General features: G+C 33.4%; 1 protein-coding gene across 1 annotated transcript; it reads left to right on the plus strand.

Annotated features, from left to right (window-relative positions):
• The first annotated feature begins 323 nt into the window (after window positions 1–323).
• Window positions 324–26,163, plus strand: LOC111052752 (protein suppressor of sable). The gene is given in 17 exon segments (XM_039431360.1): window positions 324–594; window positions 4,512–4,875; window positions 5,970–6,099; window positions 7,017–7,273; window positions 8,684–8,905; window positions 11,286–11,354; window positions 13,451–13,595; window positions 14,778–14,853; window positions 15,280–15,718; window positions 16,331–16,379; window positions 16,767–16,888; window positions 17,515–17,599; window positions 17,602–17,780; window positions 18,473–18,564; window positions 19,498–20,155; window positions 21,094–21,299; window positions 23,312–26,163. Coding segments are annotated over 17 exon segments (3,486 nt in total). The 5' UTR covers window positions 324–523; the 3' UTR covers window positions 23,634–26,163.
• The last annotated feature ends 810 nt before the right edge of the window (window positions 26,164–26,973 follow it).

Consider the following 26,973-nt stretch of genomic DNA (forward strand, 5'->3'; position numbering starts at 1 on the left):
TTTATGTTGTGAAGGAAAATTTTTTAAATCTATTTTGTCCAATGCGTATTTTCTTTGAGGCTCGAGGGCCCCTGGGCAATGTGTGCCCCCTCTTGGCAGCGGTGGTATAATATGACTCCCTGGCGCATTCAATTTATTGGGTGAGCATGTTTGTAGCGGAAACTGCAATTCTACGTCATGGCATTCTCTCTCATTCCCATATTATTCCTGTTCTGTGTTCTCTTCGTTTCATAACACGGATGTTAGGGTGGTGGGGAAGAAAGAGAAAGCCGGAATGAGAGAGAGTCAGGTGGTGGGGATAGGGAGTGCCGACAGCCGACTACCGTCACAGCACAGCGCCAAACGCCGAGTCTTTGTTGAGGTCATTCGTAGAAAATTTCCGAGTCATTGTTGAACGACTGAACGTTGAGCTGATGAGAACCGACCATTTTTTAGTGTTTATTGGATTATGAATAGTAATAACGTTTTACTTGCGAAAGTAATCTTACCCAAAAGTAAATAAACTAATGGTTTAACTACTATTATGATCAACATTACAAACAATTTGAACGAAATGTTCGAATTTGCAAATGTCGATGATAATGATTTAGATGGGTAAGAATAATGTGGTTCGTCTATTTCTAAGCTATAGGTTTTAGTTTTTCCGGATAGGAGTGTGATTTACAATATTATTCAACATCGATGATATTATTCTAGCAATAAGGCGTCTTCGTCGAGATGAACCTCTTGGTTCAATAACTCGCTCACATTATTCACACTTGACCTACTTTTGTCAATTCGGATTCGTGATTTTTAGTTCTGTGTAATATTGGGTAATTCTTTCAACTAGCAAATTGAAAAATGCTTCAAAATTTTGGTGTAGGTGATGGAGCAAAATTGTTATCATTGACGCATTGTGTTGGAATGTTGGACTTTGTCGAGGTCGAGATGCATTTCTAAAATCAATATGGCGACCGACGCTGAGCCAGCTTGGTTCTGTACATCGCCTTCGCGTACTACGGCATAACGCAGAAACTAAACCCATTAGAAATAAATCTGTATAAGCATTAATAGCATGTCCTGCTTTTAAAATTTCTAGAATTGTTTAATAATATTGTTTTGTTGACAGTAATTGAATTTACTAAATGAAAAATATGTGGAAAGTTTTTCAAATCTCATTTGGAACTTGAGTTGATGTTGATGCGTAAATCGATATACTACAAAGCGGTTTTTATATTGGTTGACCTTGAAAACTTTGCAAACTGAAAACTTTTTCGTGATGAGGGGTCTTAGTTGCTCATGAATAGAACGTTTATTGAATATTGAAAGCTCGTTATTATTTGTTACAAATTATAGATAGCTTACATTTCTGTTCTTGCTATTGAAAGACATCGGTTCATCCTTCATCACTTCTGCGATGTGGAAAGTCCGAAAGAAAAACATTTTTGAGATTTAGTTAGTATAAGATCTTTTGCTGTGAATGAATTACTTGAAAACAATGAAAAATAACAAAATTTTATTTGAAAGGTGATGATGTAGGCTATTAGTTACAATTAAAAAAAAAAAAACAGATTGCTTTTATGATGCTAAAAGAACTTAAGCTTTTCTATGATTAAAAATGTGTGGATTCACAGTTCTATATTCCTAAACTAATTTATGACTTCGGTTGTATTATTGACAAATTAATTAATCACACAAGTAGTTTTTATCACATCCTACTTTTTCCAAATTAAACATAGTAAAGTGTTTTAGTGCAATCGATTTTCTATACTGTAATGAAGGAAAGAACTGGCTTATACAGGTTCGGGATTGGAATTATGTTTGACTCATCATCTCGTCTGAACTACTGGACTGATTAACTTTAAGAAATTTTGCATATATAGATTCTTAATTAACCGAGAATGGCTATAGGGCTATTTTCAATTCTTAAAGATTTCATTACGTCAAGTTTTCAGTTTGTCAAGTTGTAAAATGATCCCTTGCGGAGCACGGGTTACCTGTTAGTATATTAAAATATTTAATTAGTACTGTACATCCAATTAATAATATAGGCACTACAATATATTTAACAAACTTTTTACTGGGAATGATGCCCACATGAGCTCTAGACTTGTGCGTGAGTAATGGAACGGATGATGAGAGAATGAACCTACAGCTTTAGGGGGGTTCCGAACCACCGGGAAGCGGGTTTTAAACTCAAATGATTTAGAGTAGTGAAATTGATTGGAAAATACCAAATTGGTGGAGAATCACAGCATATAACTTGAAAGCTGAGCTATAATCTAAAAGAAACCCAATTTTTTATCATAGGATGATGTACTAATATACAAATTATTGGAAAAATTAAAGACAAAATTACAAAGAAAATTGGGAAATTTACCCCCAAGTATATATATGGCTCATGAAAGCCTATAAACAGAAAATAAAATTGAAATTAAGCTGTGCTTTCTAGTGGCAAATTGATGGAAGAAAACAAATTTTTTATCAAAAAGAAAATTTAAGATTCTACAATTCTAATCTATATCAGTACGGTAGTGCAATATGCTTGAAATGATTATCCTCTCATATAAAATAATACATTTATATGCCCACTATATCATATCTTATTCTAATTTTATTAATAGGAAATAGGATATAAGGAGCAATATTTTCTCCATTCCCAAGGTATAATTAAATATTGAAATGCGAAATGATTGAACAATTTATGTGAAATGAGCATATTATTAAATTATCCAGTATAAAATGAAGCTGCAAGAAAATAATCATAACTCTGCACATTTAATTTAATTATAAAAATAATTTTTATCAAATCATGATAATCCTGGATGGCTTTATTACTTGTAGCTGATTATTATGGTATTTTAATATTTTCCATCAATCGTTTTACAAATATGTTATGTTTATTTGCTTAGTTACCGTACTTCTTATTTAGGCCTATGTACGTATTTTATGAATACATAATATTAACAATAAATAAAAAGAAGACAATTTGAAACACAGTAATCAAACATAACAGCTTCACGCATTCCCTTTCCAGCATTTACGAAAATACACCAAAAAAGATGTTATCAATAATTGGAAAATGTCTACTGTTATCCGTTTGGGCAGTCTTTTTGAATTTAGATTCAAAGCATGTATCAAGATTTCATTATAGATAATTTATTATGGTGTCATGATAATTTATGAAGACACTTTCATGCTTTCAACAATCAACATGAGATAAATTAATGATTGTAACACAATATAAGTAGGTACCGTGTTAATTGTCTACATTTTACTCCCAAATAGCAACTGTGACTCATCTCTGTATTGTGTGTCTGAGGTTTCGCCTTTATATTAAGAAGTATAGTATTATCAGACTTTAATCCGAATAAAGATCTACTCACAAGATTCAATTTCTTATATTATGTGACAGAAACATTTAAGATACAATTATCAAATCCAAATTTAACATGTACTCAAGACTGCAGTGTATATCTATGTATTATCTATTCTATTTGAAAATAGAATTCGTGATTCGAATTTATCTGATGAAGTTTTATAATATGAGTATAATAATATTACTAAATGAAGCATTATTTTATTATATAATGCTCCATTTACAATTGAACAGATGAAAGATGAGATGATTCTCTATAATTTATTAGTATATTTAATTATACTACTATATTGAGTACCTATATAGATATTAGGATTTATAAAATAGATTATAGTACCCTTTTTTGAGATTAATCATATAAAAGATTAAGAATACCAATTATAACAACTAGTTTCAATGTTCATAGTCCTAGTTGTTATTTTTATTCTTAATCTATTATTTTATTAATTTCAAAAAAGGGTACTATAATCTATTTTATTAATAAATTAAGTAGCTCTGATTTCATACATTTTAAGAAGATACTAGGATATAATACTGGAATATTAGTAGCATAGGATATTTTTAAAATATTAATAATACAACGCATCTTATATTTCATCTTGCAAAATCGATGTAAATCCATTCAATATTATAATTATTACCGTATACAAATTGGCTCAAAAGCCAATTACGTTTTAGCCACTCTACATTATTATAGTATTATATTGATTAATGAAATTAAATTACTTTTTGGTATTAGAAAAAACGACTTGCAGTCAGATATTTTACAATAAATGAATTTTAATCACTTACTGTGACAACATTAGTGTGTTACAATGTGACAAATACTCACATTGTCACAGTGAGTGATTAATTCATTTATTGTAAGATATCTGACTGCTAGTCGTTTTTTCTAAAACCAAAAAGTGATTTAATAATAAGCAGTTCGTGATATAAAACAACATTGAAGAAATTAAATTTATTCTCAGTGCTATACATTGAAATGTTTGAACATTTCTGATTCTTCAATGCTAACAACCTCTTTAATATTGTTTCTCTTGTTAAGGATCATTTTCCTTTTCTTTAGCATCTCAACTACATTATATATATATATTATTCATTGAATCTGCTATTGAACAACGTATGATAATATATTTCAAATTCTTTGTTGCAGTGGGGAAGATTTGGAAGACGGCGAAATCTTCGACGATGAAGCCGAGGCTGAAGACAGGTCGGAAACGGAAGTCCAGAAAACTCCCAAAGTCGACACCCAGAAAAAAGTGAGCGCTGCTCCTACAGCTGCTCGTGATGCTTCTCCTGTCGCCAAATCAGTATTGAAGACCGATGCACACAATGTTCTCGAGAAGAAAAGCGAAAAGTTGGCTGGCCAACAACGTTGGGCGGACGAACGCGCGAAGAAAGAGGAGAAGAATAGTGCACATCTCGAGCCCGAGAAAAGGTCCAAAGAGAAGAAGCTGAAAAGGAAGAAAGCTAAAGATGAGGATAGCGAGAATGATGGCCCTAAGTTCAAGGAAAAGGTAATTTTGTCGATTCTATTTCACATTCATCCTTAGATCATTAATCGTCTTTAAAATTCTACGAATATTGGAGATGTGAAATGAAATTTAATGAGAACGATTACACATTAAAAATACAAAAATTAGATATCCACTTCATATGATATCAAAGAGAGTTGATTTCCAGTCCAATGGTGTAATTTCATATATGAAATTAGATGATGGAAGGGACTGAATTATTGCATGTATGTAGAATGAAAGATTGAACTGAATTGTTGTTATGAAATAATTAAAATAATTTATTTATTTTTATTTATAGAGCAAACAATACAATAGTCGGATAAGAAAAAACAGGCTATTGCCCACAACTTCTTCAATTTCCTAATGAATTTTCTTCAATAATGAGTTCATTGTAGATACTACTTAACTAATTTATCTAAGTTAGGTTACAATTGAAACTTGTTTTGTGCTAGCAATTTCTATGGTGCATATATTTTTTATAATTGATATACTGTACGGTATTTATCACATTTATAATAAATTTCAAATTGAAGCCCGCGAGCTTCGTTTTACCCGCAGTCTGAGTTGAACGGAGCTATTATATTGAAAATTATTTTCCCACTGATTTCGTTATGCGTATCAAACAATTCCTTCACCGTAATCCTTCCATCAAACAATAGTCTGCACTACGGTACATCTTTCTCCATCAAACAATAATCCGCACTACGGCAACATCCCTACTTTTAACAGAGCTGAAATTAGTTCAGTTACAAATTAATAAACACTTCATTATTGTGTTTATATTTTATTAAAGTGCATAACGTGATAAGAAGAGGCTTTTAACATTAATACTACATAGGTAATATTACCTTGTATTTGCACGCTATGGTTTGTTCATGATTAATTTGAAAACTTTACAATGAAGAATAATAGAAAATGCCTCCAGATTTCGAACAAGTGCTTAAAATTATGCATTAATGCTCTATCTTTGGTTACCCAATTCATTATAATTCTTCCATGATTCATAAATAAACTCAGAACACATAAATATAATCACAGAACACATACATGTAAATCACATAAAACTGAATTTAATTTTGTTTGTTTTTCTACAGAAGCGGAAAACCAGCTTCGAAAGAGAACTTGAGAAGTTGGATGACTCCGATTACTTAGATGAAGAGGATGAACAGATGTTGAACATTAGAGGTGCTTCTCCTGGCAAGTGGATGGATATTTTTACCGATGGTAAGATTTCATAATTCATTTATTGCTATACTATAGAATGAGACATTTTAAAAATAATTTATGGAGAATTTTTTTTCTATATATAAGGAAACATCCATTCCAAAATGTACAACGATAGTTATACAATGGATGCCTCATTTTTTCTGGGAGGGCGAAGTTACAGTTCAGCCGTGAATATGAACTATAGTCCGTACAAATTAACTTTTTACTTGGGATGGACATGTGCAGCAGAAAAAGCATACAGCGGGAGGGATACAGAGGCGCGATGTTGCCGTTTTGAAGCGGCCAGCGTTCTCCAACTTCTAGTGACAGTTCATGTGCTCATGCTACACATGCGAAGTTACCTGTCTGAAAGCAGTCAGACGACTAACATATTGGCAACTGCGCTTCTACCTATGACTCTATTAATCACTGTAATTGGCTGATCCCCCTTCATATCTCTGCGCTGCATATTTCTCCAAGTCAGAAGTAATTTTGCACTGACTATAGAGATGAAAGTTGATGCAATAATTTTTCCGTAGAACACTTCCACTTGGATGAGAAATCCAAGAGCTTTTAAATAATGTCTTTTGTTACTTTATAATAAGTATCTAGGCTTGATGCTATTAAATAATGTCCTTTGTTACTTTATGCATATAGGCTTGATGCATTTCTGTATGTTAATCGATTGTTTTTAATGGTATTCAGTAAGTTGTCAAACGGTGATCGCATTACCTTATACATATAAAAATCCTCTCGTGCGGGTGATATTTTATTGGTTCAAAATCACTACTCATGGCTCGGAACCAATCTCAAATAAATTGTTAATTGTGAATAACTCAATGTAATCAATAATAGTTAGTAATAGTATATAATCAATAATAGTTGAATGGTTTCAATTGATAGTTGTAATGCTGGTAATTTTGTTATTTTTGTAGATGAAGATGGAGGTAGCTTTGATGGAAGCGATGGAGGAAGAGATAGAGAGATGATGAGAGGGGGAAGAGGGGGCGCCGCCCGAAGAAGAGGCTCAGGATTCCGTGGAGGACGAATTGATAGACTTGGCAGGCGAGAGAGGGTAGTGATGAACAGTCGAGGAAAGAGGAGGGGAAAGGGGATCGGAATGCGAGGTGGAAAAAGAAGAGGCGAGGATAAGGACGTCTGTATATACCACATGCAGGGCAAATGTCACAGGGTGAGTAGATGTCTAGAAAAATCAAGTATTTTTCCTTTTTCAATTTGAAAATTAGTCATTTAAAGTTCTCAGTTATTGAACGTGCATTATAAATGAAGCTCTATTATTCGTTCAGGTAAAGAAAATTGCTTTTAAATGAATCTCTGCTGGGAAAAAATTATGGGAGAGCTCACATATTGGCAGAATGAATATTTATTTCTTTTCTGGGTAGAAAAAAATACCATTACCGCTTATGGGAGGGTTCACGTATTGGTGGAATGAAAATGTGTGAAGGTTAAAACTCCCCTAAAAATCTTGATAATTTTTTTTCTACCCAGCAAAGAAAAAATATCCATTTTGCCAATATATGAAGACTTCCATACAAACTAATAGTATTCTTGAAGAGCAAATGTTAATCAATTGAAGATTAGGGGTGTTAGTTATCCTCAGACGCTGTCGAGTAATATGAATTTTTAAATTCAAATAATAACGTATTATGAATAATCTTTCTCTCAATACAATGTATTTCAAGTTTTCATTTGTTGATCACTCTGAGAGGTAAAGTGTAAAGATGTAAAGCTATCATAGCTCAAACTATATTATAGTTGAAGAAATATTTTGTAGCCTCGGATACTAATAATTAGTATATTATAAATTATTAATATTGAATTTTGGAATCTTCAATTTTATTTATCGAATAAAATATGGAAACTGTAGCTGAATTTTGATGTAATCTTTCCATCTCAGTCTTGGATTTTGATATTAAAATTGAATCCAAGCTTCTTTAGAGTCAATTACAAATTAAATTATTGAACCATTATTTTCAACAAATATCAGTTATAATAAAAAAATGAATGATTGTTGGAAACAAATATTTTGAAACTTTGGTATCGCAATGGTCCGGTTATTTTTCGGTATTTATTGAATAATTTTATTTTGTTAAATGATCTCTATTCCACAATTCTTTTCTCCAGTTGTACTCATTTTTGTGTGATTCAATCCTTTTTTAAAAACAGGAAATTTTGTAATCCATTCCTTAACTTTTGTCACTGTATTCCTCACCACTTGTTGAGCTATTTTCAATTTCTATCTTATTGTCAATACTGTTGAGATTCCCAATCCATATTCTCCTCCTGATGTTTTATTCAATATTATTCATTGTTGAATCATTTCAAAGCGCTCCTGTATATATTTGAAATCGTCTTGTCCTTCTCCTACCATCCTTCCCCTTCGTTTTGCTCCTTCCATTTATCCTTTGAGTGCATTTTCATGCTGTTATCGATTGTTTTATTTGTGTTGTTCATTCCTTGAGTGCATTTTCATTTTGTTATCGGACATTTTCTTTGTTCTGTGTTTTGATTCATTGGTGTTCTGTGTTTTGATTGATTGGTTGAGTACGTTGAGTGCATTGGTTGTTTTGTGTGTTCGTAGGGCAACGACTGTCCGTTTTCGCACGACGTAGTCCCGCCTAGGAAAATGGAACTGTGCAAGTTCTATCTGATGGACTGTTGCGCCAAAAAAGACAAATGTCTCTACATGCACTCCGAGTTTCCCTGTAAATACTTTCACACGGGTCTCAAGTGTTTTGCCGGCAAAAATTGTAAATTCAGTCACGCCAAACTTACTGATGAACTTCGAGCGATTTTAAACAAGGTAATTTTGAAACTCTTCTGGAATAATCAGATGAACACAGCAGGTGAATGGTAAATGTTTCTTCCATTTTCTGTGTGCAACAATCGCTTTGAAACCACCTTAAATTTTCTACTACAATTTTTCACTTTCCTACCATGTACCCTTACTAACCCTTTACTCTGTTATAATACTATAACCACATGGCCATGTCTCGATTAGTAGTGTTGAAAGTTGCCGAATTGAAGGTCGGTCATTAGATCATTGGATGTATTCTTAGGTTACTGGTTATGAATCATACATTGACAAATCACTGTTTCTAAACGGTATTTCTTCAAGTCGACCTATACGATTCACGTGAATTCAACTCTATTAATCCAGTTTTATTGATAATTCTGATCGATTCACAAATAAAAAATTAATAAAGTTCCATCTTTGTGCAAAAACTTTTAAATCAGTAACCTTGCAGCAGCAATGGTTTAGAAAGACTCATGTATCTTGTAATTCATCTGAAAAAGTTCTTCTCCATTGATGACTTCTAAATAGTTCCGTCTACCGTGATCCTTTTTCAATTTGAAACTTACAGTTTATAATCTAATTAGTTGTAATTATTTTTTGTTTCATCACAAATAAAATTCTACTTTGTAATTGGAATAATATCATTTTATTAATATGTTTCAATGAACTAAAGCATGACATTCGTTACGGAATTTACTAACAATCATAGGAAGATATTGCATGGAAAATATAATTTCCTACCATTTTCACCGGTTGTTTCGACTGTCACATTTATAACAAAATGCTTTCAATTTAATGAGTCATTCAAAGAATTCTGTATTTATTTCCAAAGTAAAAGTATATATTGATATCTCTCCTGTTTTAATATTGCTAATACTCTCACAATTCTTTTGATTCCCTCTATCATTAAGTTGAACTTGCAAAAATAATATTAGGGGTAGTCAAAATGACAACTTTAAATAAAATTCTAGAACTAAGTTTTAAAACTTCATAGTCCGTACAATTTTTCCGATTAAAATCTTCAAGTATAGAGCTCTTCAAACCCGTTAAAGATACCATGACGTCACATACCGTACGTATTTTCGATTTGGATTTACGTCAATTACTCTATGAATTTTTTTGCCTATAGAAAAATAATTAGTCTATTCTTAACATGCTCTTGAATCTGAAATGCGTCATAGATACTCGTTTTGTAATCAAGTCACAAAATTTGGAATTGGAACCTTAAGTATTCAGTAACTAAAAACTCACAAAAAATCATGCAAATCCACGAAATAGAATTGCTGAATAGAACTCCTGAATGTGATGAACAAAATACTTGGATTTTCTTGAAATTAAATAAGAATTTTTATACAAATAATATTTTTTCGGTGAATTATATTCGAAAATATTCATATATTTAAAATTATCACAAAAGAATTTTCAAACAAGATATACTACTATTCTCTTTCTATAAAAACATATCCTGTAATAATTTAAAATAGCAAAATACATTGGAGAGGGTACCAAAAAAGAGTAAAAAATACTCATATTATAAATCTAATATTGGCATTTCAGGGAGTACCATAGTTCGAAATAGCGTTCAACGCATATCTTTCCACTCAGATTTATTTATTTTATACAAACATAGAAACATAGATTTATGACAACTGTCTCGTTGTTCCCGTTGGATGGGTGACACCTTGATGGGAAGTAGCATTAACTTCCAGTTATGTACTTTCACAATCTCTCTCAGATGACTTGAGGTGACAGAAATTGTAGGTTCATCCATTATCATCCCTCATAAGTCCTGAGTCTATGGCGAGCATAGTTGAAACCTGCTCCCAAATTCAACATGGGACGATTAATCGAGATATGAGTACATAGTATTTCAATTACAGTGGCATATAATTTACATTAAATTATTTGAAAAATTATTATTATTACTGCTCTATTATTCAGCATTATTAGTGTAGATCTAGAGCTAGGTATGCTACTAACTCATTTATTAGTTTTATTTTTTACACAACGGTATATTGATTTAACATTATTTTGTATCTACATCTTTTTTAATCTGCATGAGCTACTAGTTGGTATGAATTTGGAAATGTAGTTGCTTCGCATTACTAGCATGAATGGTCACTTCCTTACCCTTCGAAAAATTTGAAAGACTATAATCCCCAACTCTATACCTTGACCTGTCAACTATGCTGGAATTCCCCTTTCTACAATTTTCCTACTCACAACATTGTAGACATTTTCGTAGGTTTATTTGTTTTAGGGGATCAATTTTGGAGAAATGGTCGATACTGGGTTTTCTTTTATTCTATTCTTTTCAATGTTATTCAGTGCCACATAAACCGAAAAGTTTTCTAATTTTATTGTCTGTGGTTGGTTGTGTTTGCAGACGTATGGACCTTCAGGTATGAATGAGTTTACAAGCACACATCAGGAACAATCTAATAATCACAGACAGGTTAGTTTTTCATTTTAGATTTTGTGGAAAACAGAGATGTGTCATCATCGTTCATGTTATAAAACAACCGCGAAAAATTATTTTGATTAAAAAAAAAAACGGGGGATCAGAAGTTGTAGGTGGTTTATAGATTACAAGTACAGAGATCACGCTCTTCGGTTTCTTGAGTTAAAAGTATATTTTTAGGGTACATTAAACATTTTGCGATCCAACGGACCTCTTCAAAAATGTTTGATTTGACTGAAAAGAATGATTACCCCTTCCTGTAAATATTGATCCTGTAACAAATAAATATCAATCCTGTATCAAATATTGATATCGTTGAACGCAATATTATGTGTACAAATATTAATTCTAATTAATAAACTGAATTCATCTTCTCCCCCAAAATAAACATAGATTATAAAATATAAAAAATGAGTTGAAAAAACAATTTTAATCCAGGCTACTTTGAGTGAGTGTTTAGTGATTGATCAAAATTAATTTAGGTACATATTTTAGTGCATGAGGGCCACAAAACAGGATTTGAGCTACTAGAAAGTACATAAGCCCATCTTGAAGACCAAACATAATACTGTAGTCAAGCTTTCAAAGAAACAAGCTAGAAGAATTGTGTAGTTTAGTAGACCTGAAATATTCCTAATAAAAGTATGTATTTTAGAGTGCTTATTCATTTAGACATATAAAACAGTAAGGCTGGGGTACACCAGTTAGTTAAGACAAGACAAGACATAATCAGGCACGTTTAGTCACAATACTTCACATAGTTGCTTATGACGCAACTTACACTGATTAGTCATTGCAATTAGACATGTCTTCATAAGCAGCAATGTGAAGTATTGTGACCAAACGTGTCTGATCATGTCTTGTCTTGACTAACAGGTGTGCGCCCAGCCTAAGATAATATTCCATCTATTTTTGTATATAAAAACGATTGTATCCCTTCTCATATTTCATACATTTACGACATTTTAGTGTCAACCTTTGTACAGTCATACATTCAGTTTATTGATAGTGTCGTATCCTGAATTCCTTCCTCACTCACTCCGAAAAAGTGTGAATAGCAACAGTTCCACGCATTCATGTGTGAGTAAATAGAGAATGCTAATAACCAGAAGATTTAAACTCTGCTTTAGTTCAATCTTAACCTACTCATTGCTTTTCCAGACAGTTGTTATTGCTTTACTTCAGCTTGTAGATTGGTTGATTAGCTTAATGAAGAATAATGCAAAAATAATTTTAAGCAAAAATATTAGTACTATTTTATTATTGAATAAACTCTTGTTGCTAATTCATTTTCTCGGATTTAGATTAGAAATTGAATCAAGTAAAAATATATTAGATTCCATATTAGGGGCTTCATGCTTTGGCTTCTATTTTACTCACAGATTCTCATTTTAATTTAATCCCTCATTTTTATTACAAGTCAAAATTACTATTTCTGGAACGCTTCAATGATGATTTTATCTAATGGGTTGTGCTTCATAATAGAAGTATAAATCCATAGCCACCTCTAATACAAGGCCCCGGCCTACGATATTGCAACGTCGCAGTGTAGGCCTAGAATCTAATACATGATTGGTGAAAAAGATTTAAAAAAATACCAGCTTATCTTTTTCACCAATCATGTATTAGATTCTAGGCCTACGCTGCGACGTTGCAATATCGTAGGCCGGGGCCTTGTATTAGAGGTGGCTATGATAAATCATAAAGTAACATCTCAATTAGTAGTCAAACTATGGCAGAATTCGCATTTTTAATCTTGTTAGTTGAAAATCTCATAAAATTGTGAAAAAACACTTTTTGAACATTTCTATTTTTTAATAAAACAAAATAAAATCTTATAGCACCCTTTTATGGGGTAGTTGTTCAACTATTTTAAAGTTTTTTTTAAAGAATAAAGGGTGCTATAAGATTTCATTTTGTTTTATTAATTTAAAAGTAGCCCATGTCAATAAGTGTTCTTTTTTTTAGTACGTTCAGTATTCATTTTGTTTTTGTTGATCCAATACTATTGTATAGCATAGCCACTCTATGTTCTATGTAAATTTTAAGCTGGAATGGCATCAATCTATAAGTTGTATTTTTTCTTGCAGCATTTGGAGACAGCGCCGAAGGATATTCTTGGTGATTTTCCAAGACTGAGAGAGGCAACCAGAAATTTGAAAAAATGTAAAAATATACCTTCTCTATTCGACTTGAGAATCTCTCCGCCACCAAGAGACATGCAATCAGATTCAGGTGAGATTGTTGTATCTTCCTTCCACCATGAGATTTTATTTTAAAAATCAATAACCGATGAATTTAGCTACATATCATTCTGTTGCTGTCGATATTATATTAAAATGCATTGATAGGTCGATGTTTAAGATTTTTATGTATAATTTCAAGATTTTTTCATTCTTTTAACTCTATGGCCCGGTTGAACAAAAGCTGGTTAAATTTTAACCGTGATTAATTTTACGAGAACCAATCATAGAAGGCTGTTTTGAAAATACGGCTTCTCTGATCAGCTGTTTGAATATTGGTTAATTAATTAATTAATCAACTCTCAGGAGGGATCAGGTTTATCCCTCGTTACATTATAAATATCGGGGAACCGAGCTTTGCTCTGGAGTGTAATAGCATAGAAAATTTGTAACGAAAGATTGAATTTATAGTTTATATTTTTATTTATTCATTTTCTCAGTCGTACAATTATTTTTACAGTTATATGAGGAGGCACAACAGGCTTATGCCCAAAACTGTCCATTTTCAAAATTATACTACAGTCCAAATCAAAATCTAGGTTAAGCTACTATCACTCATCAAAATAACAATTTATTCACACTTCAAAAAACTAACACATCATCAATTACAAATAGGTATACTATGAATTCGATTTAGAATGATATACTATGTTTGCTACAGTATTTGTTAATATACTATGTACTATTCTACACTAACAGCATCTAGTTACTTTTTCTGACTTTCTATAGTAAAGATGCTTTCTAAAAAAAAGAAATGAACGAAAATAAGGTTTTCTTGCTGAATTTTTCTTCACGTGAGATCAGCTGAATGATCCCACACATGCACTCGTTCACTCACTTCCATTACGGTACCGACATACGACAAAACTTCCAGCTGTTTTTCCAAGGACGCATTTATCCTTTTAATGTCCTTCAGCGAGTTATCTCAGGGTTGAGACCTAGTGCAATCGAATTTTCATATCATAAACCTACTTTGTTCCAAATTTCGTGAGAATCGTTATAGCCGTTTTCCAAATCCGGTCACATACAGATCGAGCAAAAGAAATTGTTCGTTTAATAGTATAGGATTCTAAGATATGAAGGTAAAATGCATTGATAGTTCGATGTTTAGATTTTGATGTATAATTTCAAGTTCTTTTTCATTTTTTTAACTGTATGTTTTTGTTATTTGCAGATGGTAACCACACCCCTATGCCCTCTCCTACACACCAGCCTAATAATAAGGATTTCTTCAGGGAGTCAATGGAAAGGTAATTAGTTAGATTCGTCAATATTTCTATCAATCAATGAAAAGGTACTACTTGAATGCCTCAATGGTAACTCAAGCCGATAGTGCAATTACGAGTAGTTGTCTTTCGTGAAGCTATGTGACGCTGTTAGTCTCTCATACTGTGCCGTTCATACACTCTCACCCCAACAAAACAGTTATATCATAGACAGTAGTCGACAATAATCGGCTTGAGTTGACAGAAATCGGCTTGTAATTTGGAGCATAAACAACCTATACCATGGAATATCCTCTTATGCTATCTTTTCTCTAAAATTGTATTCACTTGTATTAACAAAAATAAAAATAACCATTGATATTATTTAATGGCAGAATAATGTTCATTTTCATAGTTAAAACATGATATAACGGTAATCAGTATGACTGATGAGTTTGTGTTTGTGTGTAGGGAACACACACCACCTCAAATGCACGAACGTCGCAGAGGCGAGCACCATCACAAGAGCGAGCATCGCTCGAGTAAAAGCGGTTCGCTGCAGCAGCAGTCGCGACGAACAGACCGCTTCGCCGAGAGCCCGGCAGAGAGTTCGCGCGGTGCGCGGAGGGACGAACGGCGAGAAAGCAGCAAATCGGCGGGCAGGCGATCGTCGCGGGAGGATTCGGCGGGCGAACACCAGCACCACCCGCACCACGGACACCACCATGGACACCATCACCATCACGGACACCATTACAGCGAGAACAGTTCGCGCGCCGCGTCCGCGCATGGGCCGAACAACAGTAGGCGACAGCAGTCGTTCTCGCCGCCGACCAACCATCATCACTACGACAGGGAGTGGCACCATGACCAGGAGCAGATGGAGGAAGAGGAGAGGGAGAGAGAGGTTCCGCAGTATTATTATAAACTTGAGATACTGTTGCTGGTGAGATGTTGTGATATCTATCCATAATACTATCCACACTATATACCTATCCACACTAGGGCTTTGTCAAAAAATATCACTATAATATTTTTTGACAAAATCCAGTGTTTTCATTATTATAATAAACTTTCAGGTGAATTTATAAAAGTTTTTAACAAAGGGTAATTCGATTTTTCATTTCCTGATGAATATACCCTCACCAAACAGTTAATGCTCATAGGATGTATTTGTCATGAATAGCAATACTATTCACTAACATAAAAGGAAGAATGTACTATTAAAGCATATGAATCCAATATATTTCGTAATTTACCACAAATAAACTAAAAAAAACGTGTAAAACTAAATAACACTTGTTTCAGGTGTTTTTTATGTTATATTGAGGACAACATAATAATATAATAAAAATGAAATGGTATAATAAGAAAAGAAACTTACTTGGCTATCATTTCTATGAAGAAAAACACAATTTACAACTATTATTGATCTTAGTTAGGTGTACATTAGTTGCATAACATTTTTGTTGAGGATTTTATGCATTGCATTTTTTTCATGAGCCTTATTTCACGATTCCAGTATATTCTCAAGTTACTGGAGCCAGATTATCGGAAGCATGTAGCTCGAAGCTTGTGGACACTATTGAACAGATATTAGGCTCTCAAGTAAGTGTCCACACGGGTCAAGATATATGCTTCCTGTAACCTGCTCACAGTACTAGTGTAGACTAGTGACTGGAGTTGTGGAAACCAGGTATCAGGCTTGTTCATGCGTAATGGAATTTATTAGATTAGATTTATCCATTTATGTAGATTACAATATTTGCTGGATTGAATTATACTTTATAATAACTAATAACGTAGCCAACTATTCATTGATTATTTACATTTTTAGCTGGAGAATTAAATAGAATTTGAAATTATTCATTTTACTTGAATTCTAATAATTTGAATCTGTGTTGAAATGTAGTCAGTTGTAAACAAAATCTGATAAATGTATATGTATTAATTTGCAGAACGTCTAAAGGCACCAGAACCTGACCAAAGCAGTAACGACATCCTTTCTCATTTGCCGAAGAAGCAGAGGGAACTGTTCCTTCGCATCCAGCAACAACAGAGACAAGCTGAAAACAGCCAGGTTTGTAGTTGATTCTCATCCGTTTTCTACTAGCATGTCTCAGTCACCAAAAATTATTCTCCTCAAGTAGTCCGGAAAAGTATCAACAATTATTTCACATGTTTTACGATAACAGTAAGAAAAATTGAACTCATTCTAGCATTTTACATTCCGAGAAATTTAATCTCGTGCAGTAAAGTACCATTTTTCACACTAGATACACACATAACTTACTATCCGAACTCTCCTTTCAACTGGCAACTGGTTGTATTGATTTCTCTGAAAAGAATGAATTGAGTTTGTGTAATCATAGATGCTATTCATTTGTAAACGTACCGGTATTGGAAGAATTATTTAATGAAACTTTGAAGCATTGTTATAAAAAAACTATTATTATTAAAAGAAAATCCAAATTAAATGCTGTAATTCACCCCGAAGAATTCTGCTAATTTGATTTTCGTTTAATAATAATAATAATAAATTCAATAGCATTTGAATAATTGCAATATCTCAGTAATTTCCATCTGTAAAAAACTATTTGAAAACTACTTCCTATTCTGTAGTCTGAATAAATTTCTATTGTTTATTCTGAATTTTCCTCCATCTTTTTGCCTCAATATTCATTTTCGTCAATTTCTAATTTGCAGGAAAGTAATCCAGAAGATGAAGACCAAGACAACGATTACAATAAACAAGAAGAGAACTGGTATTCAAGCGATGAAGAATCGACACCCTCACAACAATACTGAAGAATATCAACATTCCGAAAACTCCGATGACAAATTCATCTCTGTCGCCCAATCAAAATCAACATCAACAGCGGAATCAACATCATCATGATCAACAGAGCCATACACAAGTCTCTGATGATCATCAACGGTCATTTGCATCATCGTCATCTTCTGCTCCACCGGTGAGTCATCAATTAATTACGTAGTTGATTAAAATTAACAATATAAATTGTATAAATTGATTCTTTTGGAGGAAAAATAGTGGGAATTTCGTTTTCCAAAATTAATATAAAAAAACTTGTTGAATGCAAATCACTTACTTTCTGTTGGATTGTATCTCACTTTCAAATAGGAGCTTCATCAGCCCGTTGAAAGTGTAGGTAGTTTTTATTATTGTAGTTTCCAGTGCAGTTTGCAATATTGTTAAACTAGCAGGTAATCAGTGCTCCGCAAGGGTCTATTTTAAAACTTGACAAACTGAAAACTTGGCAGAGTGGAATCTTGAAGAGTTTGAAATAGACTATAACCATCCTTCGCTAATTAAGAATCTATATGCAAAATTTCAAGTTAATCAGTCCAGTAGTTCAGACGTGATGATGCGTCAAACATAATTTTCCTATCCCTACGGCTCTAAGCCGGTTCTTTCTTTTGTTGCGACACTGTATTTATTATAATTTATAGATTACAGTGATAGTGTCTGATTTGAAGTATTTATTGAAAGTATTTGTTCATGTTATTGAACATTCAGTCGTTCTTTACTATAGTGTTTGCTTGTTGATAAACATTTATCGATTATTTGTAATTTTTGTAGTAGAAGGTTCTAATTAAATTATTTTCTAGAATTAAGAGTTAATGAAATATTTTGTCTGTTTAGCAGGTCGCAATTCCAGATATTGACTTTGGCGACGTTTCAGCTCTGCTCTCCAAAGTTAAACAACATTTCCAGACCACTGCTGACAGATCCAAGTGAGTGATTTCATGGTTCAATTTTTCACACTGTAAAATCGCAAATCAACTAAGAGTATCTTGCACTATTATTGTAGAATACACACTATCATTGATAGTGACCTCAGAACAAACTTTGCTTGAAATTCAAATTGCCTAGTTCATCTAAAATTGAAAAGGTTCTCTATTAAAACTATTAGCCTATCAGAGTAGTAAAGCAGTAGAAAGTGAATACGTATTGAAATTGAATATCACGTTACAAATGTATTATATAACGGTGCAAATAATTCTAATTTGGTATAAAATCTGCAAGAATCATCCGAGCATGTCACTGCAATGTATTGAACAGTCAGACATTGATTTTAAACCAAGGCTCAATCAATTACAAAACACTTGAAATAAATTATAACATCTCTGTTTTACATTATTTTAGTTCATTTAGTTTTCATTATTTCAGTTATATTTATCAGTTTTCTTGGATTTCTGAAAGAGCTCCTATTAATTGCAAGAGATTTTTTATCATACTTATTATGTGTTTGTCTGTGTGCCATTATTTCCTGCGGTAGGCGATCTTTACGACGTTTTTGAAGCCATTCTACCAAGCATCTTTGAGCCTAATCAATTTCCTAGCGCCAAGCCACATGTAGCGTTTTTGCACTGGCGGCGGACGATTCGGCAGGGCAGGAAGCTCTCCGATTGGCTGATTATTAGCTGATTGAGTTAACGTTCGGGAATCAGCTGATAATCAGACAATAGGAGAGCTTCCTACCCTGTCGGCTCGTCCGCCGCCAGTGCAAAAGCGTTTCATGTTGCTTGGCCCTTACGATATGCTTTGTTCGCATTAATGGAATCGAGAACTTTTATTATTCTTTCATGCATTATATCCCGTATGATGGGGTATGATAGAAATAGGGTATATGAAAGATTAATTGAAAATTTGTTTTACTTTTTCAGAGTGCGCGACCCAAGACTCAGAGCCGACCCGGAACCGTCTGAAATGCAACATCAGCACTCCACGAGTAGTGGCGACTCTTCACACACTCTCTCAAACGCTTCCGCTCACGCGCGCACGCCACTCGCATCCGCTCAGGCACCTACGCAGCTCTCGCCGTCAATCAGTGCGATTCTGAATTCGGCCACCAGGGCGCACCACCATCCTCAACCGACCTCTCGTTCTTCACCGCCCCCTCATCATCAACAGAATGTCTCTCCTCCTTCTCTTCCTCATTCTACACCTCACTCTCACACCCATCATCAAAATGTCTCTCCTTCCCCTACTCATTCATCCTCTCATTCCCACCACCATCAAAATGTCTCTCCCTCTCATCGTCATTCCCTCGATTCGTACAGTCCGTTTCCCAGTTCGCATCATCACAATCGTTTGTCATCGTACCCTCCCGCCACTCCTTCGCTGAACGATGATGCTGATGATGATGATGACATGGTCGAGGACAGCTTGAAGCTGAAGGGTCTGCCGTTCAAGCCGGTGCCGATGCATACGGCGGCCACCGAGATAGACGCTTCCATCAATTCGCATCCGCCCATCGTGTACAGGCTCGTGCCCATTGCCGTCTCCAAGCCTGACTACTCGTCTTTACAGATTATGCCTAAGGTATTTATCACTACACTTAGTCACCAATCTATTTATTAGCAGAAAATACTAACTGATCACAAAATGTTGAAATATTCAACATAAATCTATTCATTCTATATCACTTTGAACAGTGGAGTAATATGTGGTCTAGTGGATATAGTGCTTGCGTAACAGCCTAGATGTCCCGGGTTCAAATCCGGATAAGAAACAACAATTTTTAGCCCGATCACTGCCGTTTTTTCGGATAGGCAAGTTGAATGTTAGTCCCGGCTGAAGTATGTCAGTCGTAAACCCCATTTACGGCTTGAATGATATTATATTCAGGCGAGGTGGGACCTTCCCGCTAGGGAATCCCCACTAATAAAAGCCATACGAATCCACTTCTACTCGAACAGTCAGTCTTGAATCCTGCATTAAACTTGGAAAAGTAGAAATTGAATCATATAAAATTGAACCGAAATCTCCCTTCACATCACAATAAACCACTTGCAAAGAAGAAAACAAAAGATTATTAATAATGTTTCACCAACTAACGACATTGTCGGTAATGTCATTGGCATGGCTTCTTTAAAACCCGGTTGTCGGATTAAGTCATGTCAAATTACATGATTGTATTAGCAGTCAAATGAAGGATTTTTCTTGAGGTGGAATGAAGGTGACATTTCTATTTAATACTGATGTAGATGATCTATTTTGACAGCACTAACAGCATTGAATACTGTACTATTGAAGCAATATAAAAACAATATTCTTCTCAATTTTACTACAGTAATAATAGTTAGTTAAATTCAAATAACGTTGATGCATTGAAATATCGTTAGCACAGAACTAATATTAGTATGTTTGTTGAATTTAAAAATGTTTGTGTATGAAATTTTGGCTGATAATTGAATTGAATTGTTTTTGATTTGTTGATTTGCTATTTTTGTGTTTGAATATAATTGATTTGGTTGCAGGGCGGAGCACTGGATCCGCGGTGGCGAAAAGCGGTGCGCTTCAGCGAGGAGTTAGGGGCGGGGGCGGGAGGTAACCGCCGCGATCCCCGCCACCGCTTGGCCGCCGATGACCCTCCCCGGCCGTCGCATCCTTCCCTGTCCGTCCCCACCTCCGATCCCCGCCAACGGGTCTCAGCCGCCTCCATGCTGGCTCCACCAACGCCTAGGTCAGCACTCGATATTATTTATTTTTACAAAATGCACATCAATAATACTAATACTAATAATCTCCTTCATCGGAGGAGAAAAAAATAAGCTTCAATATATAAAAAAGTAATCAATAAAATGATCGGAGGAGAACAAATGAGTTTACAGTATCAATGTAATTGATAATTACTGGTGAAGGATCTACGACAAACGGCAATAGCATAGAATTCTCGCACCCCCTTTTAAGTTTTTAAAAGCTCCCTTATCTCTTATCAGAGTATAGAAATTAGTAAATAATTTATAAACAAGAAAAAAAGAGCAAACAAATAAATAAAATAAAAAATGAAAATCACACAAATGAACCCTTTCTACACGCATACTCCTGCGTATAACTCCTCTCCAAAGTAGGAATATGTTTTAAAAATTTTCATTTCTTTCAATATTTGAATTAAATATTGTATTTTAAATTGTTTTACTTGTATTATGTGTGAAGAGAGCAATTATGGGATATCTTTGTATCTTGAATTATATTATCATATGTATCTCGAATAAAGTGAATGGATAAATTGAATAAATAGAATCACATCAAAAATGAATAACTGATAACTGAATACCTATATACTGTAATTATGATTCTGAAATTAGTTAGTTACCATATCTGACGGGATGATTGGTTGTGGTGGTGTATTTTGTAAATAATAAACAATTTGAATTAAATTTGATAGCTTCAAAATAGGAAAGCAAAAATCACTATAATAAGAAATTAATCTCAATTCTTGAAAAATTTCGATTTCGTAAAATTCATACAGAATGAACATTCAAACTCCCTGGGTTGATTCGCGAGTCATTTTATAATCGAATATTCGTGTTTCAAAATGAAATGAAATGATAAAATTCTTTATTAGGCGGAATTAGGACTTTCAAGTCCTCTCTACCAAACCTCGAAAGTGTTTGAGTGTTAGAGTGAATATTACTGTACAAACTTTGCCTGTGTCATTATATTCAGAGATAAATTGTCTCGTGCTACCCAAAAATAATTCGATAATCAAGTAGTAGTGATTAAGTGGTAGTGTGGATGTTACTATCCAAACTTCGCCAATTTATCATCTGCGTCTTTATATTTAGAGGTAGATTGTCTCTTGCTAACCAGAAATAAATGTGACAAGTAGTGTTTGTTGCATTATTTTATTTCACCAGAAGCTACTAAATATTTGAGAAGGTCCCTGGATTTCGGGCTGATTAGGGACTTCTCGTTTTGTGCCGACCGTAGCAGTAATAGAGTAGTGTGACACAGGATCTATATTGAGGTCCACGTAATAATGGCAGTGTTTGATTAGCAATGGTATTGCTATCATTCAACAAAGAGGATAGCGCTATCTCTCTCTCGCTCTGCGCTGTTGCCAGATCGGCTTTCAACAATGTAGAATTAATAATCAATTAACAAAATATTTCATCTTAATTATAAAAATTCATTATACAATTATTGAAAAATATAATTTCTTGCTTAATAAAATATAATTTATTATTTTAAACGAGAATGAACAATTAATATTACATCAATAAACCTGTATTAGCTACCGTCAAGAAGGCATTATTGAAAAATATAATTTTTATTATTATTTAGAAAAATAATGTACTGTAAAATTTACTTTTACTGTAAGTAAAAGTCCATTTTTTACTTTCATTATCATTTTTAATTTTATTAAAAACTATTTTTATTTTTTTATGTCAAGAAGGCATTATTGAGAAATATAATTTCTTGCTTAATAAGATATAATTTAATTTTAAACGAGAATGAAAAATTAATATTACATCAATAAACCTGATTAGCTACCGTCAAGAAGGCATTGACAAGACAGTGAGGATCGGCAACGTTGTTCTCCTATCTTTCTCCACTGCCATTATAACGTGGACCTCACTATAGGTGCAATGACCATGACTCTACATTTCTTATAAATTTGTTTTTATTACATGTACAATGGCGACTATCTTCAACGACTCTACATTACTTATAAATTCGTTTTAATTACAGATACGATGACGACTACATGCCATCCAGAGCCGCTGCGACGCCACAAATGGACGCCACATATTGTCCGCCGACGCCACGTCTCGACGACGAACCACCGCAGCCGTCGCCAATAGTGGCGCCCAAACTGCGGCTAAACGACCCCCGCCAGCGGCAACATATGATGAATCAGTCACTCTACGACCAGATCAGGCAGCAGCAGCAGCAGATGCAGTTTGTGCCTAATCAGCAGCAAATGATGTTTGATCCCAGCCGGCCTATGTATGCAAACGATATGTCAGCAAATATTAGTAGTAGGCAACCACAGTATAATAATTATAAGTGAGATGAATTTAGTTGCGGTATCTACGTTGGCAATAATTACATGCGGTACAATAAGTGCAATTCCCTATAAATCTCATCCAAATCATTTTTAGCTGCACTTTAAATCACATTAAATCATGGATTCCAGCCTGACAAGATTGCCTTGTTGAAAACTCAAAGGTCCGGTTGCACAAAAGCCTGTTTAATTGTATAATCGATTAATCATCAAAATTTTAATCAACTTTCTAAATAATAATTATTATCAAACAATAAGATACAAGAAGCGATTCCAGATTACTGTAATATGATATTAAATGCCTTGAGAACCAATCAAGGAAGACTTTTTAGTAAAGAAGACCTTTCTGATTGTTTCTTGTGGCATTTTATCTTGGTTAAAATTTAACGGAGGCAACTGAGGCTTTATCCTTCAACTTCGTATTGTTGAAGTACTAATTCAAACGTTACAACCATCAAAGTATTAAAGGTGTTTTGCCTTTATATCAACTACATTTATAAGATACCGAAGTAACTGGGACAATCTTGTTGAGTTGTGATTAATTAATCTGAACCGTAGGGTGAAACAGTTGAAAACAGTGTTGTAAAGTTCTATTCGAAAGTTGCAATTTCTTTTGTAACAGTTTGGGATAATGTTTGCCCTACCGTTTAGATGAAGCTATAATCCATTTTAACTCAGTTGACATGTCATATAAAGTTTTATCTAAAGAGACTATAATAATCTTATATTTTATAGAATATAAGGCAAATGACAAATTTCAAAACCAGATTGGAGCATGCTTGCTTGCAGACTCTTATCTGCATATACTCGAAATCCAAGAAATACAGAGAACTATAGACACAATTATTAATTCTATTAAATGATCATAAGTAACCGGTATTGTTTTCACATCAACAATATAGTTGAATTGAATCTGAAACTTTAATTGTATTCAACTTAGTTTCAACTCAAATAATTCACTTTCTCTTCAAATCAGGAACCTATTTCTGAAACACACATGTTGAAAATGATGTAAAATACCAATAACTTGAAATGATACAATGACTTACTTCACTGTAAAATACACAAAGCACAAAGTATAATGTGTTCCTATGTTGAACAGTGTATTTATGCGATCCATTTTATGATCATAATTAACATTTTTTGGATCGTGTACCTCATCATGGCAATAACTTGATTCAGTAAGCTTTAATTGAATTATTTTTTAAATATCTATTGGTATAATTAAACATTGGAACCACCATCTTTTCAATCAGTAATCTTAATATACAAATTATGTTATTGAAGTATAACTTTCATTTTCCATAGGCAGTAATAATATTGTTTTCAGTTGGATTTATTGGTCGAGAACATTGCAGAGTCAGTCTTCCATATTGCATTTGAATATATTCAGCTTGAGCTTGTCTAGTTGTAGAATTTCCTTGAAAAATTTTATCTTGATTGTTGTATTCCTTCATTTACCTAATTAGAATTTGTTGTGTTAGTGGACAACACTTCTGGCTCGTCTATAAATCAAATCTATATTTTCAGGTCTCAATCAATTATTGATCCATTTAAATGAGGGTCCTGTTTGAAGAATATTTCCAAACGTTAACGGATTTTTTTAGAATCCACCCAGTAATCATTGCAAACGTTTTGCAAAGAAAACAGGTTGTCACCGATTGCTCATGTTTGTACAAATGTATTCATATTGCAATGCTCTTGATCTGAAGACTTTATTTATTGGAACTTCCAATATTTAAGAAGTTTATAGATTCGAAATTCATCTATGACTAGAATGATTTTTTAAATTTTGTTTTGGTACTGTATTGTTGCAAATGATTGTCCAAAACAATGTTAGACAGAAAGAAGTCACTCTATAGATGATTATTGTCTCTACAATTTAGAGGTCTGATCTATGTAACTAGTACAATGACGTTTGTACGGACTATAAACTTCCATATTATTATATTTATTTTAAATAGAAGACAATTCAATAGTCATATTACAATTAAATTATGGGTTAATTTGTGTTAAGTTGTATAATAGGTATTCATAATGAATGCAATTAATAGGGTGGTTACCATTTAAGCATTCAGACTCATGTACAGATTTCATTAAAAGAAATGTTTTTGTTACTGTTTAATATAAGTTGAATATTAATCTTACTAATGATACTCATATTAGCTTAGTTATCATTTATGATGTATTATATAGGTTTTCTACCACCAAAATTCTTCTTCCAGTGTCTTTGTTCTATTTTGAAATTGCGCCTTAGTTAAATTGAATCTTTTGCATAGTGTTGTATGCAATGCATTAATTTATTTATATGTAAATCGTAATGTACAGACTAAGTTTGTTGAAATAAATCGAGTTGATTTATATTTTTTATACGATTCTAAAGCATGGAATTGAAAAGGCTGAGATTGGATGTTGAAATGTGTATAGTACGTACCTATGTAATATTTATAGAAGTTAAGAGCTATTGTGGATTATGTATGATTGATAGAATTGTAAATGATTATTTCTTACAATAAATAACTATTTTACTTCTCAATCTTATTTGTTTCATGCATTATTATAATTCCATATTTTTTCAAGATTTTATAGTTTGGCATTTGACACATTACATGCTAAGTTTCTACCTCTATTTCGAAAGCGACCAATCAGCGTGATTTATCAGGAGAAATACATTAGGGGTATGAACTATGATTATTGGATCAAGGTTGATGAAGAACAGTTATTATTCAATGATTGGAAAATAAGCTACCTACTTGAAAATTCCTGATCACGTGCTGCGGTATGAGAAGTTTATTAGAAACAAATTCTTGACACAATTTGCTGAACATTATTAGTAAAGGACAAAACGCCGTTCTGAAAAATAATACAAAATTAATTTATGCAGTCATGTTTTGAATATAATTGGGAAAAAACTACTTTTCCGCACTACCAAAGCTTATAATAAAGTGCATAGTGAATTTATTATAAGGATGATATATTTCAATTATTTATGATTTGCTGAGTTCTGATCCTTTTATAACACAGAGAAAATATAGCATGAGATATCTCCTGCTATTCAATTATCTTAAATCTTAAGCTATCTATCTGTAGGTCATCACATACCCAGCTACCTGTACATTTAGCTAGAAATATGTCTTCGGAAGACGTAGCCGTCCCATCTCCCAAAGTTAAATCCAAGCTACAAAATTTTTCCTGTTCACTCCAGCGTAGCGTAGCTTTTAATCTTGGGAGATATGATGGCTACCTACGTCTTCCGAAGACGTATTACCAGCTTAATAGCTGGATCTGTAATGACCTTTATGCTATCTTTTCTCTACGATAGTACCTATCGACCTATACCTTCTAC

This window comes from Nilaparvata lugens, chromosome 6, assembly GCF_014356525.2.
Source record: "Nilaparvata lugens isolate BPH chromosome 6, ASM1435652v1, whole genome shotgun sequence".
NCBI classification, from domain to species: Eukaryota; Metazoa; Arthropoda; class Insecta; order Hemiptera; family Delphacidae; genus Nilaparvata; species Nilaparvata lugens.